Consider the following 13,955-nt stretch of genomic DNA (forward strand, 5'->3'; position numbering starts at 1 on the left):
CTCTCCATATTGTTCAGTTTTTATAGCTACCCGCTGCAGCTAATACAGTTTAAGTGAATTACTTTTCTGCAGAAAAAAGTCCACTGTTGTTCATCATTTATATAAAAGAATCTGGATGAAATATAGGAGGAAATGCAAGTAAGTTTGTGGATGACACCAAAATTGGTGGCATAATGGACAATGAAAGTGGTCACCTGGGCCAGAGGGCTAAGGAATGGCAGATGGCTTTTAATGTAGGTAAATGCAGGGTGTTGTTCTTTGCTAAAACAAACCAGGACAGGGCTCGCACAGTTACTGGTAGGGCCTTGGGGAATGTTGTCAGAGACACCTAGTGAAGCAGGTACAAAGTTCCCTTGAAAGTGGCGTCACAAGTAGACAGCATGGTGAAGGTGGCACGTGGCACTTGCCTTCATCGGTACAGGCGTTGGGATGTCATGTTATACAAGACAATGGTAAGGCCACATTTGAAGTACTGTGCACAGTTCTGGTTGCCCTGCTATAGAAAGGATGTTATTAAACTGGGAAGTGTGCAAAAAAGGATTTACAAGGATCTAACCAAGACTGGAAGGCTGGAGTTATAAGGAGAGGCTGGATAAGCTGGGATCTTCGTCGCTGGAGTGTTGGAGGCTAAGAGGCGATCCGAAGGAAATTTTATAGAATCATGAGGGGCAGAGATAAGGTGAATAACCAAGGTATTTTTCCCAGGAGTCCAAAACTACAGGAAATAGGTTTAAGGTGAGAGGGATCTGAGGGGCAACATTTTCACACAGAGGGAGGTGCAAATATGGAACAAGCTGCCAGAGGAAATGGTAGAGGTGGGTACAGTTACAACATTTAAAAGACATCTGAACAGGTACATAGATAAGAAAGGTTTAGAAGGAAATGGGCCAAATGCAGGCAAATTAAAGAAACCTGATCAGCATGACTCTATGACATGGATAAGTTGGGCTAAAGGCCTGTTTCCATGCTGAATGACTGACTTCATTATTGGTTTATTTTAACTGCTCTTTAATATAAAATAGGTTTTATTAAAGACTGGATTGCATTCTGCTTTTCCGCATTTCCAACAGCTCCTTTAGCTGGAAAGCCATTTGAAGAAAGAATAGTACAGAAGCTCATTAAATTGTTCATGTATCCAGCCAAACAGCTATCAATACAGGACAGGTCACAGAGATCTACCTATATCATTTGAAAAGGCGAGATTCAACTGGAGTAAGACTTTGGACATCACTGACATTATTTTAATTATGGAAATAAATGATGCTGGCACAGGAGTCATAATATAAAAAGGAAGGAATGGACCATTTGCAAAGCTGAAATCTCCACACTGTTTCACAAAGTCATCTTCCTATACAGCAAAGGAGCTCAATAGATTGACACACGTTTTAAAGATTTCAATATAATTAAACCCTGGGATAACCGGAGAAATATTATCCAAATTAATAACATTTTTCATAATGCAAAGAACCACCATTCCACAAGTAGATAATACTTTAAATTTAAAAACAAACTGCCCAGGGTACATGTGGTTTTACAGATTAAGATAACCTTTCAGTATCAGGACTGGGGTATGGACAATGTGTGTCAGGATCCAATTCAATATTAGTTTGCGAATGTCAAAGATTTTAAGGATGACTGATACAGCGAGTGGAAAAGTACCACCCTGGTGCAATAGGGACTGATGTCAGGGTTCAAGACAAGACACATTGCTGTGACAGCAAAGGGAGATTTAATTTGTATCCAGATAAGAGTGATTGATGCTGATCGGAGATGGCCACAAATCATTCCATTCCCCAGCACAAATATTCTTCACCTTGAAGGCAACAGAAAACTACCTCATTTGAAAATGTTTGCACTCACCTGTGGTGCTCCAGGAGTATCCAAGGCCAATTCTGGCAAATCCTTCAGCAGCATATCAAAGGATTTTTCCACATCATTTGTGGTGAGTACTTTGCCACAAAGATCAGACAGGAGTCTAGAGGTGAGCTCACGATGGCTGGCCTTCCCCTCTAAAGCTAATGATACTGCTAACACTGGCACAGTGCACTTCATTTCCCCAAGATTCAAGTTATTCAGCAGCTCCTGTGTAGCAGCAAATAAAACACAATGAAAACAAAACAGCCTAGAAAAATATTAAGATTTGAGAAGTGGGAAACTTCAAAATTTCAAAAGCAAGTTCAAACAAATAATCTCAGTGAAGTGGGGAAACGAACTGGTAATGGCAATGCCTCATATAGATGACAAGTTCTTACAGAAAAAGGCATTAAGTAGTCTGTTTTGTTGAACAATAAGACCTGTGCAACCAAATGCTGATTATTGATCTACTGTTGACACGATGATTGGGAAGAAAAAAGTTGTTGTATATGCTTGACCCTTCCCTCCAGAATCCAAAAGTACTGTAGAAGAAAGGAATGCACGAGGAGAAAGGAAAGATGGGGTTAGGGAGAAGAAGAAAGGTAACTAAGAAGAAGAATAAAATTCAAGTATCTAGTCTCTTTCAGTATACCAGTTTTTGCAATGACAGGTAGTTTTGTTAACAACCAGCATGCTGGGCACAAGAGCACAGAATTTAATTCAAGTTACCTTGCTCAACTATATGAAGATCGGGTACCTGCTGAAACTGCTCTAACAGCACAATGGTCAAATATGACTGCATAAATACATGAAGGGGTATGTTGAATTCATTTTTGTCTCAAAAATGTGCCTTTTGGTTAAAGCATCTTCATCTCAGACAATATCCAAACTGGCCCATGATTTATTTCTGGTCATATTAAATCTGCCCAAGCATCAGGAAAGGATGCCAAAGAATTTCTACCACAACAGGATAATCTGACTTGATTGCTGCTTCAAGAGAAGTATTCTCATTAATGCCATAATTTAGAAGGCGCGCAAGGGAACAAATATACAAGCGTGCAGTTGAATGTCAACTTCCAAAGAAATCCAACTGAATGTGGCACAAAGACTCAGATCATAATTGTAGCATCAACCAGTAATAAAACAGATTAAAAACCTCACTTCACGACGCAATGCTATTCCCCGAAAAGCAAATAATCTTTGTTGTCCTAGTTATCATCACAGCCAAAACAGATTATTTATTTATTTATTATTTCACTGTTGTCAACACCATACTGCTTTATGGGATTTGACTGCTACCCATGTTTTCATAACTCAATTGCTGGCAAACAGCACAAGGTCAGATTGGGATGTCTGACTAGTGCAGATGAGTTTGATTGAAGGGTCTGCTACCGTGCTGTACAACTATGACAGTGGGAGTTCAGTTCAGCTCAGCTACATTGTTGATTTATGTTGTCTTTTAAAAGAACAATTAACAAGATTCATCACAAGTTGAGCTTCAATGATGGATTAATACTATTCCAGTGCATTAAGTAGCAAAGTGCAGAGATAGCTTATTCACCCATTTCCTATTGCAAGTTCTTACCCAGCTAGACATTAACCAGTTCAGGAATCACCTTCTCCTGGCAGAGGGATTGCAGCCTTTTCCCTGAATGGATTAAACAATTATACGGAGACAGGCATTCTCCTTATTCAATCACTTTAAAAGGCTTCGAGAGCAGATTTTTTTCAAACACAGCAAACAGGAACAAGAGTAGACCAGTCGGCCCTTCAAATATGCTCCACTATTCAACAGCATCATGGTTGATCGCCTAACTCTAACTTATTCCTGCTTTATCCTCATACCTTCGGATTCCTTTAGCTCCAGGAACTATATCTAACTCCTTCTTGAAAACATTCAATGTTTTGGCCTTGACCACTTTGTGGCAGAGAATTCCACTCACCACTCTCTGGACGATGAAATTTCTAATTTCAACCTTAAATGGCCTTCTTCATATTTTAAACTTTGACCCCGGCTCTGGACTCCCTTGCCATCTGGAACATTCTTCCTGCATTTACTGTCTAGTCCTGTTAAAAACTTATAGGGTTCTGTGACATTCTCCCTCATTCTTCTAAACTGCCATAAATATAGTCCTAATCAAACTAGTCTCTCTTCATAAGTCAGTCCTGCCATCCCAGAAACCAATCTGATCAACCTTCATTGCATTCAGTCAACAGACAACATTCAGATAAGGAGGCAAAATCTGCACACAATGTCAACAAAGGTTTGCTCTTCAATTGTCCTTCCTGTTTGGTTCAATAGCCTCTGAAGATTTTATTTTCTCAAGACCAAAATAGCAGCAGAGACATCTAACAAAAAAACACTCCGAATTACAGCCATATTGGGAAAACATTAATGTTTGTCCTACTCAAAGTTTTTAATTTGATAAGGTAGTATAGTCATCCATGCCCTGTTGCTACCATATCTTTATCCCATACCCTACCAAACAACAGCAACTTCTCTAAGTTAACAGTAGGATGCTTGCCATTAGCAACCATTTCAGGGTCAATAGACAATAGGTGCAGGAGTAGGCCATTCTGCCCTTCGAGCCAGCACCACCTTTCATGATGATCATGGCTAATCACCATCAGTATCCTGTTCCTGCCTTATCTCCATAACCCTTGATTCCACTATCCTTAAGAGCTCTTTCCAACTCTTTCTTGAAAATATCCATAGACTTGGCCTCCACAGCCTTCTGGGGCAGAGCATTCCACACACCCACCACTCTCTGGGTGAAGAAGTTTCTCCTCAACTCTTTTCTAAATGGCCTACCCCTTATTTTTAATCTGTGTCCTCCGGTTCAGGACTCACTCATCAGCAGAAACATGTTTCCTGCCTCCAGAGAGTCCAATCCTTTAATAATCTTATATGTCTCAATCAGATCCCCTCTCAGCCTTCTAAACTCAAGGGTATACAAGCCCAGTCGCTCCAGTCTTTCAGTGTAAGGCAATCCCGCCATTCCAGGAATTGACCTCGTGAACCTACGCTGTACTCCCTCAATAGCCAGAATGTCTTTCTTCAAATTGGAGACCAAAACTGCACACAGAACTCCAGGTGTGGTCTCATCAGGGCCCTGTACAGCTGCAGAAGAACCTCTTTGCTTCTATACTCAATTCCTCTTGTTAGGAAGGCCAGCATGCTATTAACCTTCTTCACTACCTGTTGTACCTCCATGCTTGCTTTCATTGACTGGTGTACAAGAACACCCAGATCTCATTGTACTGCCCCTTTACCTAACTTGACTCCATTTAGGTAGTAATCTGCCTTCCTGTTCTTGCCACCAAAGTGGATAACCATACATTTATCCACATTAAACTGCATCTGCCATGCATCTGTCCACTCACCTAACCTGTCCAGGTCACCCTGGAATCTCCAAACATCCTCCTCACATTTCACCCTACCACCCAACTTGGTAACATCAGCAAATTTGCTAATATTACTTTTAATACCATCATCTATATCATTATATTGTATATATCATTATATGTATATTGTAAAAAGCTGCGGTCCCAGTACTGATCCCTGCAGTACCCCACCGGTCACCGCCTGCCATTCTGAAAGGGAGCCATTTATCACTACTCTTTGTTTCCTATCAGCCAACCAATTTTCAATCCAAGTCAGTACTTTGCCCCTAATACCATGCACCCTAATTTTACTCACTAACCTCCTATGTGGGACTTTATCAAAGGCTTTCTGAAAGTCCAGGTATACTACATCCACTGGATCTCCCTAGTCCATCTTCAGAGTTACTTCCTCAAAAAATTCCAGAAGATTAGTCAAGCATGATTTCCCCTTCATAAATCCATGCTGACTCTGACCTATCCTGTTACTGCTGTCCAGATGTGTTGTAATTTCATTCTTTTATAATTGACTCCAGCATCTTTCCCACCACTGAGGTCAGACTAACTGGTCTATAATTCCCTGATTTCTCTCTCCCTCCTTTCTTAAGAAGTGGGACGACATTAGCCACCCTCCAATCCGCAGGAACTGATCCTGAATCTATAGAACATTGGAAAATCACCACCAATGCATCCACGCTTTCTAGCACCACCTCCTTCAGTACCCTGGGATGTAGACCATCAGGTCCCGGGGACTTATCAGCCTTCAGACCTAACAGTCTCTCCAACACCATTTCCCGGCAAATATAAATTCCCTTCAGTTCAGGTCCTTCAGCCACTGTTACCTCTGGGAAATTGCTTGTGTCTTCCCCAGTGAACACAGATCTGAAATATCAATTCAATTCTTCTGCCATTTCTTTGTTCCCCATAATATATTGACCCGTTTCTGTCTTCAAGGGCCCAATTTTAGTCTTAACCATTTTTTTTCCCTTTCACAGAACATAGAACATAGAAAAATACAGCGCAGTTCAGGCCCTTCGGCCCTCGATGTTGCGCCGACCGAAGCCTACCTAACCTACACTAGCCCAATAACCTCCATATGCTTGTCGAATGCCCACTTGAATGACCATAAAGAGGGAGAGTCCACCACTGATACTGGCAGGGTTATCCATGAACTCTCAACCCGCTGAGTAAAGAATCTACCCCTAACATCTATCCTATACCAACCTCCCCTTAATTTAAAGCTATGTCCCCTAGTAACAGCTGACTCCATACGCGGAAACACATACCTATAATAAGCTCTTACTATCTTCCTTTATATTTTTGGCCAGTTTACCTTCGTACTTCCTTCTTAGTAATCCTCTGTTGTTCTTTAAAAGCTTCCCAGTCCTCAGTTTTCCCACTCATCTTTGCTATGTTATACTTTTTCTCTTTTGACTTTATATGTTTCTTAACTTCCCTCATCAGCCACAGCCACCCATGCCTCCTCTTAGGATCTTTCTTCCTTTGTGGAATGAACTGATCCTGCATCTTCTGCATTATACCCAGATATACCATGTCATGAACATTTAGGGAGACAATATAATCAATTGTTTTTTTTCCTCTAAAGTCTATAAATACTTGTTGTGCCTTGGTCTTCAGTTCAAGAGAATTATCTTCATAAAACTACTGTACAAATGTCTTTGTCAACTTCCTATGGTTTACTTTGTTACCCTTTAGAGACTTATCAAGTACTGTACTATCAGTATACATCCAGATCATTATATCTTTATTCTGTTGAGACAGTGTGTAAAAGATAAAAAGTATGAAAAGTAGAGGATAACAAAAGTGTCAACACATTTCAAAGTTAATTACTTGGCTGTGAAGCATTCAGGAATTTCCAGAAAATGTGAAGTGTACAATAGCAAGTGAAGATACATTTTTTTACTCCAGTAAACAACAGCAGTGTGCATTTGTAACTTGATTTCAATGTAATAAAATGTCCCCTGGCACACTACTAGAGTATCAACAAAACTTAACACTGAGCTACATGAAAAGCAGTCAACACAGATGGCCAAAAGCTTGTTAAAGTAGGCTTTAAGGAGCATCTTAAAAAGGAGGTACAGACACAGAAGGTTTAGGAAGGTAAATCAAGAGCTTGGGGGCTATGGTGGCTACTAGGCAATGAAAATCAGGAAGTTACCAAAAAAACAAAAAGCAGGATTGAAAGAATACAGAATATAGAGCTGGAAGAGGGAGGAGTAAGACAATGGAGAGATGTTAACACGAGGACAACGTTCCTAAATTTGAGTAGCTACCAGACTGAAAATCTATGTAGGTCAGCAAAGAGGTGACAGTGAATGGGACTAGATGCAAACTCCGATACAGGCAGGGCTTTGGATGAGTTGAAGTTTAAAGCGTACAATGTGGCCAAACCTGCCACCTGTCACCAACATTAGGCAAATTCAAACAGCACAGAGTTAGAACAATTACCTGCAAAATACCAATTGATTCTTGGTAAAGGAATCTAGACTTCATTCCAAGATAACTACCAATATTTAATCCCATTCCTCCAAGTTCCAGTTGAAGAAAAAGCATTTAAAGTTTAGAAGCTAAATCATACTGTGACCATCCGTTTAGAATTGAACTTCTAAGTGAAGTTTCTTCACACACTAGCAAATGCATATTTTGAATGGTTTATTCTTCAGAAGTTACAAGTTACTTACTAGCTCTACTCCCTCCAAAGAGTAGATTAGTTTTTGCTTGAGCCAAGACAGGTGAAGAATTTACACTTTTTAAAACTTAGAAAATCTCCAAAATGGTGATCAACATTTTTTTTAAATAAAAAGGAGTGCCTTGTACTATAATAGAAGAATTAAACAGTTAGTTACAATGTTAGAATTCTATCACTAAACAAAGTGATATCTTCAGAAAACTGAAATGCACATTAATTTGTCAATCTCCTCAGTCTTGGGGCATCACTGCAGGAGTTTTTCAGAGCAAGGTCCAAGACTCCCATTAGTGACTGGACGTCCACTGTTAGATCAGAACTGGAGAGGTTTGCTGATTGCACAAATCACAACTTTTCAAATACTGAAACAGCAAGACCAGTATAACATTCAGGCTTGGGCAAATACATGGCACATAACAGTCACGACACATAAGTGTCAGGCAATAACCATCCCCAACAACAAAATCTAAAAATCTGAACATTCATCGGCATTACCTTGCCTGAATTACCTACCTCCAACGTCCTGGAGGTTTCAACTGACCAGCAATATTCATACTGTGGCTACAAGAGCAGATGAAAGGTAAGGAATTCCAAAATGAGCAACTTATTCTCTCAATGCTTGTCCACTATATCCATAGCAATAATGTGACGGGAGCACTTTCCACTTACTTGAATGGGTTCAGCTCCAACAACACAAAGTTTGACAGTATTCTAAAAACAGCAGTCTGCTTGATTGGTGCCCCATCTAACTATTTTCCACATTCACTCTCTTCGCCACAGTTGGACAGTGGGTGCAGTGTGTACCACCTACAAGATGCAATGCACCAACTCAAAGGTTCCTATGATAGCATCTTCAAATTCCACAACCCCTGCCACTCCAAAAAACATTAGCAGCAGATATTGCACAAAATAAGGAGTATCGGGATTGAAGGTGACATAGCGGTTTGGATCAGAAATTGGTTAGCTGAAAGACGACAGACAGTGGTAGTTGATAGGAAATGTTCATCCTGTTTTGGGGCCACTGCTTTTTGTCATTTTTATAAGTGATCGGAAGGTGGGCATATAAAGATGGGTTAGTAAATTTGCAGATGACACTAAGGTAGGCAGAGTTGTGGATAGTGCTGAAGGACGTTGTGGGATATAGAGGGACATAGATAATATGCAGACCTGGGCTGACAAGTCGCAAATGGAGTTTAATGCGGAAAAGTGTGAGGTAGCTTGCTTTGGAAGTAGTAACAGGAATGCAGGGTACAGGGCTAATGGTAACATTCTTGGCAACGTAGAAGAGGAGAAAGATCTCTGTGTCCTGGTACATAAATCCCTAAGAGTTGCCACCCAGGTTGATAGTGTTGTTAAGGCGGCATATGGTGTACAGGCGTTGATTGGTAGGGGGATTGAGTTTCAGAGCAATGAGGTCATTCTTCAGCTGTACTGGTCAGGCTGCACCTAGAGTTTTGCATATAGTTCTGGTCGCCGCATTATAGGAAGGATGTTGCAGCTTTGGAACGGGTGGAGAGGAGATTTACCAGGATGTTGCCTGGTATGGAAGGAAGGTCTTATGAGGAAAAGCTGAGGAAACGGAGACTGTTTTCATTGAAGAAAAGAAGGTACAGAGGTGACTTAAATCAAGACATAGATCTTAATTAAAGGGTTAGATAGGGTAGATGGTGACAGCCTTTTCCCTCATGGTGAAGGCTAACACGAGGGGTCACAGCTTTAAACTGAAGGGTGATAGATTTAGGACAGATATCAGGAGTAGGGGCATGGAATGGCCTGCCTGCAACAGTAGTACTGGATTAGTGGTGCTGGAGGAGCACAGCAGGTCAGGCAGCATCCAACGAGCAGCGAAATCGATGTTTCGGGCAAAAGCCCTTCATCAGGAATAAAGGCACTGAGCCTGAAGCGTGGAGAGATAAGCTAGAGGAGGGTGGGGGTGGGGAGAGTGTAGCATAGAGTACAATAGGTGAGTGGGGGAGGAGATGAAGGTGATAGGTCAAGGAGGAGAGGGTGGAGTGGAAAGGTGGAAAAGGAGATAGGCAGGTCGGACAAGTCAAGGAGACAGTAACTGAGCTGGAAGTTTGAAACTAGGATGAGGTGGGGGAAGGGGAAATGAGGAAGCTGTTGAAGTTCACATTGATGCCCTGGGGTTGAAGTGTTCCGAGGCGGAAGATAAGGCGTTCTTCCTCCAGGCGTCTGGTGGTGAGGGAGCGGCGGTGAAGGAGGCCCAGGACCTCCATGTCCTCGGCAGAGTGGGAGGGGGAGTTGAAATGTTGGGCCACGGGGCGGTTTGGTTGATTGGTGCGGGTGTCTCGGAGATGTTTTCTAAAGCGCTCTGCTAGGAGGCACCCAGTCTCCCCAATGGAGAGGAGACCACATCGGGAGCAACGGATACAATAAGTGATATTAGTGGATGTGCAAGTAAAACTTTGATGGATGTGGAAGGCTCCTTTAGGGCCTTGGATAGAGGTGAGGGAGGAGGTGTGGGCACAGGTTTTACAGTTCCTGCGGTGGCAGGGGAAGTGCCAGGATGGGAGGGTGGGTCGTAGGGGGGTATGGACCTGACCAGGTAGTCGCGGAGGGAACGGTCTTTGCGGAAGGCGGAAAGGGGTGGGGAGGGAAATATATCCCTGGTGGTGGGGTCTTTTTGGAGGTGGCAGAAATGTCGGTGGATGATTTGGTTTATGCGAAGGTTTGTAGGGTGGAAGGTGAGCACCAGGGGCGTTCTGTCCTTGTTACGGTTGGAGGGGTGGGGTTTGAGGGCAGAGGTGCGGGATGTGGACGAGACGCATTGGAGGGCATCTTTAACCACGTGGGAAGGGAAATTGCGGTCTCTAAAGGAGGAGGCCATCTGGTGTGTTCTATGGTGGAACTGGTCCTCCTGGGAGCAGATACGGCGGAGGCAGAGAAATTGGGAATACGGGATGGCATTTTTGCAAGAGATAGGGTGGGAAGAGGTGCAATCCAGGTAGCTGTGGGAGTCGGTGGGTTTGTAAAAAATGTCAGTGTCAAGTCAGTCGTCACTAATGGAGATGGAGAGGTCCAGGAAGGGGAACGAGGTGTCAGAGATAGTCCAGGTAAATTTAAGGTCAGGGTGGAATGTGTTGGTGAAGTTGATGAATTGCTCAACCTCCTCACGGGAGCACGAGGTGGCGCCTATGCAGTCATCAATGTAGCGGAGGAAGAGGTGGGGAGTGGTGCCAGTGTAATTATGGAAGATCAACTGTTCTACATAGCCAAAGAGACAGGCATAGCTGGGGCCCATACGTGTGCCCATGGCTACGCATTTGGTCTGGAGGAAGTGGGAGGATTCGAAGGAGAAATTGTTAATGGTGAGGACCAGTTCGGCCAAACAAACGAGTGTGTTGGTGGAAGGGTACTGTTGGGGACGTCTGGAGAGGAAAAAAACGGAGGGCTTGGAGGCCCTGGTCATGGCGGATGGAGGTGTAGAGGGATTGGATATCCATGGTGAAGATGAGGCGTTGGGACCGGGGAAACGGAAGTCTTGGAGGAGGTGGAGGGCGTGGGTGGTGTCTCGAACGTATGTGGGGAGTTTCTGGACTAGGGGGGGAAAGGACAGTGTCGAGGTAGGTAGAGATGAGTTCAGTGGGGCAGGAGCATGCTGAGACAATGGGTCGGCCAGGGTGGTCAGGCTTGTGGATCTTGGGAAGGAGGTAGAACCGGGCAGTGCGGGGTTCCCGGACTATGAGGTTGGAAGCTGTGGGTGGGAGATCTCCTGAGGTGATGAGGTTCTGTATGGTCTGGGAGATGATGGTTTGGTGATGGGGGGTGGGGTCATGGTCGAGGGGGCAGTAGGAAGAGGTGTCCTCGAGTTGGCGTTTGGCTTCAGAGGTGTAGAGGTCAGTGCGCCAGACTACCACTGCGCCCCCTTTATCCGCTGGTTTAATGGTGAGGTTGGGATTAGAGCAGAGGGATTGGAGGGCTGCGCGTTATGAGGATGAGAGGTTGGAGTAGGGCAGGGGTGTCGACAGGTTGAGGCGGTTAATGTCCCGGCGGCAGTTGGAAATGAAGAGGTCGAGGCCAGCGCGGGGTGTCCAGGTAGATGTAGTGTGTTGGCGGTGGGCGAAGGGGTCCTCAGAAGGTGGGCGGGAATCCTGATTGTGAAAGTAAGCTCGGAGGCGGAGGCGATGGAAGAATTGTTCGATGTCACGTCGTGTATTAAATTCATTGATGCGTGGACGGAGGGGGATGAAAGTGAGTCCTTTGCTGAGGACTGATCGTTCGTCCTCAGTGAGGGGGAGGTCTGGGGGGATGGTGAAAACTCGGCAGGGCCGGGAGCTGGGATCTGGTGTGGGTGTAGAGCTGGGAGTGGGGGCGGAACCTGTAACTGGAGTGGGTGTGATGGTGGGGGGAATGGGGGTTGAGTCATGAGCAGGGGTAGTGTTCCCCTCGGGGTTCTGGGGGGGGGGGGGTGGGGATAGTGACAGTGGGGGGCATGCCAACAGAATGCAGGTGAGTGGCACTGGTGGGGGCGGAAGTGATGGTGATCATGGCAGTAGGGGTGGCGGAAGTCACTGAGCGCGTGGCATCAGCGTTGATGTGAGGGCCGGAAGTGGCTGTGGGAGTGGCCATGATGGGGCGGAAGTGACATCATCACTCAGCGTGGGGGTGGTAGCTGCATCAGCCGCGTGGCTGATGGCATTTCCGAGGCCAGGGGAAGCTTCTGGAATGTTTGAGGAGCGCTGGTTATGGAGGTGGGTGGATAAAAGTTTGTTGTACTTACAGTTTTTGATGTTTGAGATGGAGTTGAAATACTGTTTGTTGAGAGTATGAATTCTCCTGAGGATGTAGTACAGAGTGGGTCCTTTGCAATTCTGAGAGAGTGTGGGCCTCAGCTGAGGCAGGGCTGACTGGAGAGAGGTTAGGTGCCGGCGCATTGCTGCAAGCGTGGAGCGGAGGATCTTGAAGGAGAACCGTTGTTGGTGTTTTTGAATCTGTAGTCTGTACTGTTTGTCCTGTTCAGGTCCAAACTCTGCTGGTTTAAAGGTAATCCGGAGTCCGTGTGGGATGAGTTGGTTACGAAGGCAGGCACTGAGGAAGCAAATGTGGTTGTGGTAGCGAGTTTGTTTCACGACATGGTTGAAGAGCTTCAGAGCAGAGGAAATGACCTGGGAGTTGCAGTGGAAGAGGGACTCCCTGAGATTCTTGTAGAGAAAGGAGGAAAACTTCTTCAAGGCAGGCATCCTTGCAAGAAGATTCGCAGTCGGGTTAAAATCAATGAGGTAAAAACAATGACTGCAGATGCTGGAAAGCAAATACTGGATTAGTGGTGCTGGAAAAGCACAGCAGTTCAGGCAGCATCCAACGAGCAGCGAAATCGACATTTCGGGCAAAAGCCCTTCATCAGGAATAAAGACAGTGAGCCTGAAGCGTGGAGAGATAAGCTAGAGGAGGGGGGGGGGGGGGTGGGGAGAAAGTAGCAGAGAGTACAATAGGTGAGTGGGGGAGGGGATGAAGGTGATAGGTCAAGGAGGAGACGGTGGAGTGGATAGGTGGTAAAGGAGATAGGCAGGTAGGACATGTCAAGGAGACAGTTACTGAGCTGGAAGTTTGAAACTAGGATGAGGTGGTACAGTAGTAGACTAGCTGACGTTAAGTGCATTTAAATGGGCACTGGACACACATATGGATAATAATGGAACTGTTTAGGTTAGGTGGGCATCAGATTAATTTCACAGGTTGGCAAAAACATCGTGGGCTGAATGGCCTGCACTGCGCTGTGATGTTCTATTTTCCAAATGTGGGAACACCACCTTCTGCCAGTTCCCCTCCAAGCCACACAAAATCCTGCCTTGGAAAGGTATCAATGTTCCTTCAGTGTCATTAAGTCAAAATCCTGGAACACTTTATTCGCCTGTATTTAGAATGTACCTACATTAGCGGATTTTGAGAAGATTTGTAGCTCAGGTTGAGGTTCACTCGCTGAGTTGGAAGGTTCGTTTTCAGATGTTTTGTCACCATACTAGGTAATATCTTCAATGAGTCTCTGAATGAA

The 13,955-nt window shown here is 44.5% G+C and overlaps 1 protein-coding gene across 2 annotated transcripts in view; it reads right to left on the reverse strand.

Annotated features, from left to right (window-relative positions):
* pdcd4b (programmed cell death 4b) overlaps nt 1-13,955 on the reverse strand; it is a 53,934-nt gene that overhangs the window by 21,969 nt on the left and 18,010 nt on the right. For both annotated transcript variants that reach the window (XM_072557044.1, XM_072557045.1), the window contains exon 5: nt 1,861-2,082. In XM_072557044.1, coding sequence (XP_072413145.1) covers nt 1,861-2,082 — 222 coding nt within the window. The remainder of the gene's footprint in view (nt 1-1,860; nt 2,083-13,955) is intronic.

Source organism: Chiloscyllium punctatum, chromosome 38 (genome assembly GCF_047496795.1).
Source record: "Chiloscyllium punctatum isolate Juve2018m chromosome 38, sChiPun1.3, whole genome shotgun sequence".
Classification (NCBI taxonomy): domain Eukaryota; kingdom Metazoa; phylum Chordata; class Chondrichthyes; order Orectolobiformes; family Hemiscylliidae; genus Chiloscyllium; species Chiloscyllium punctatum.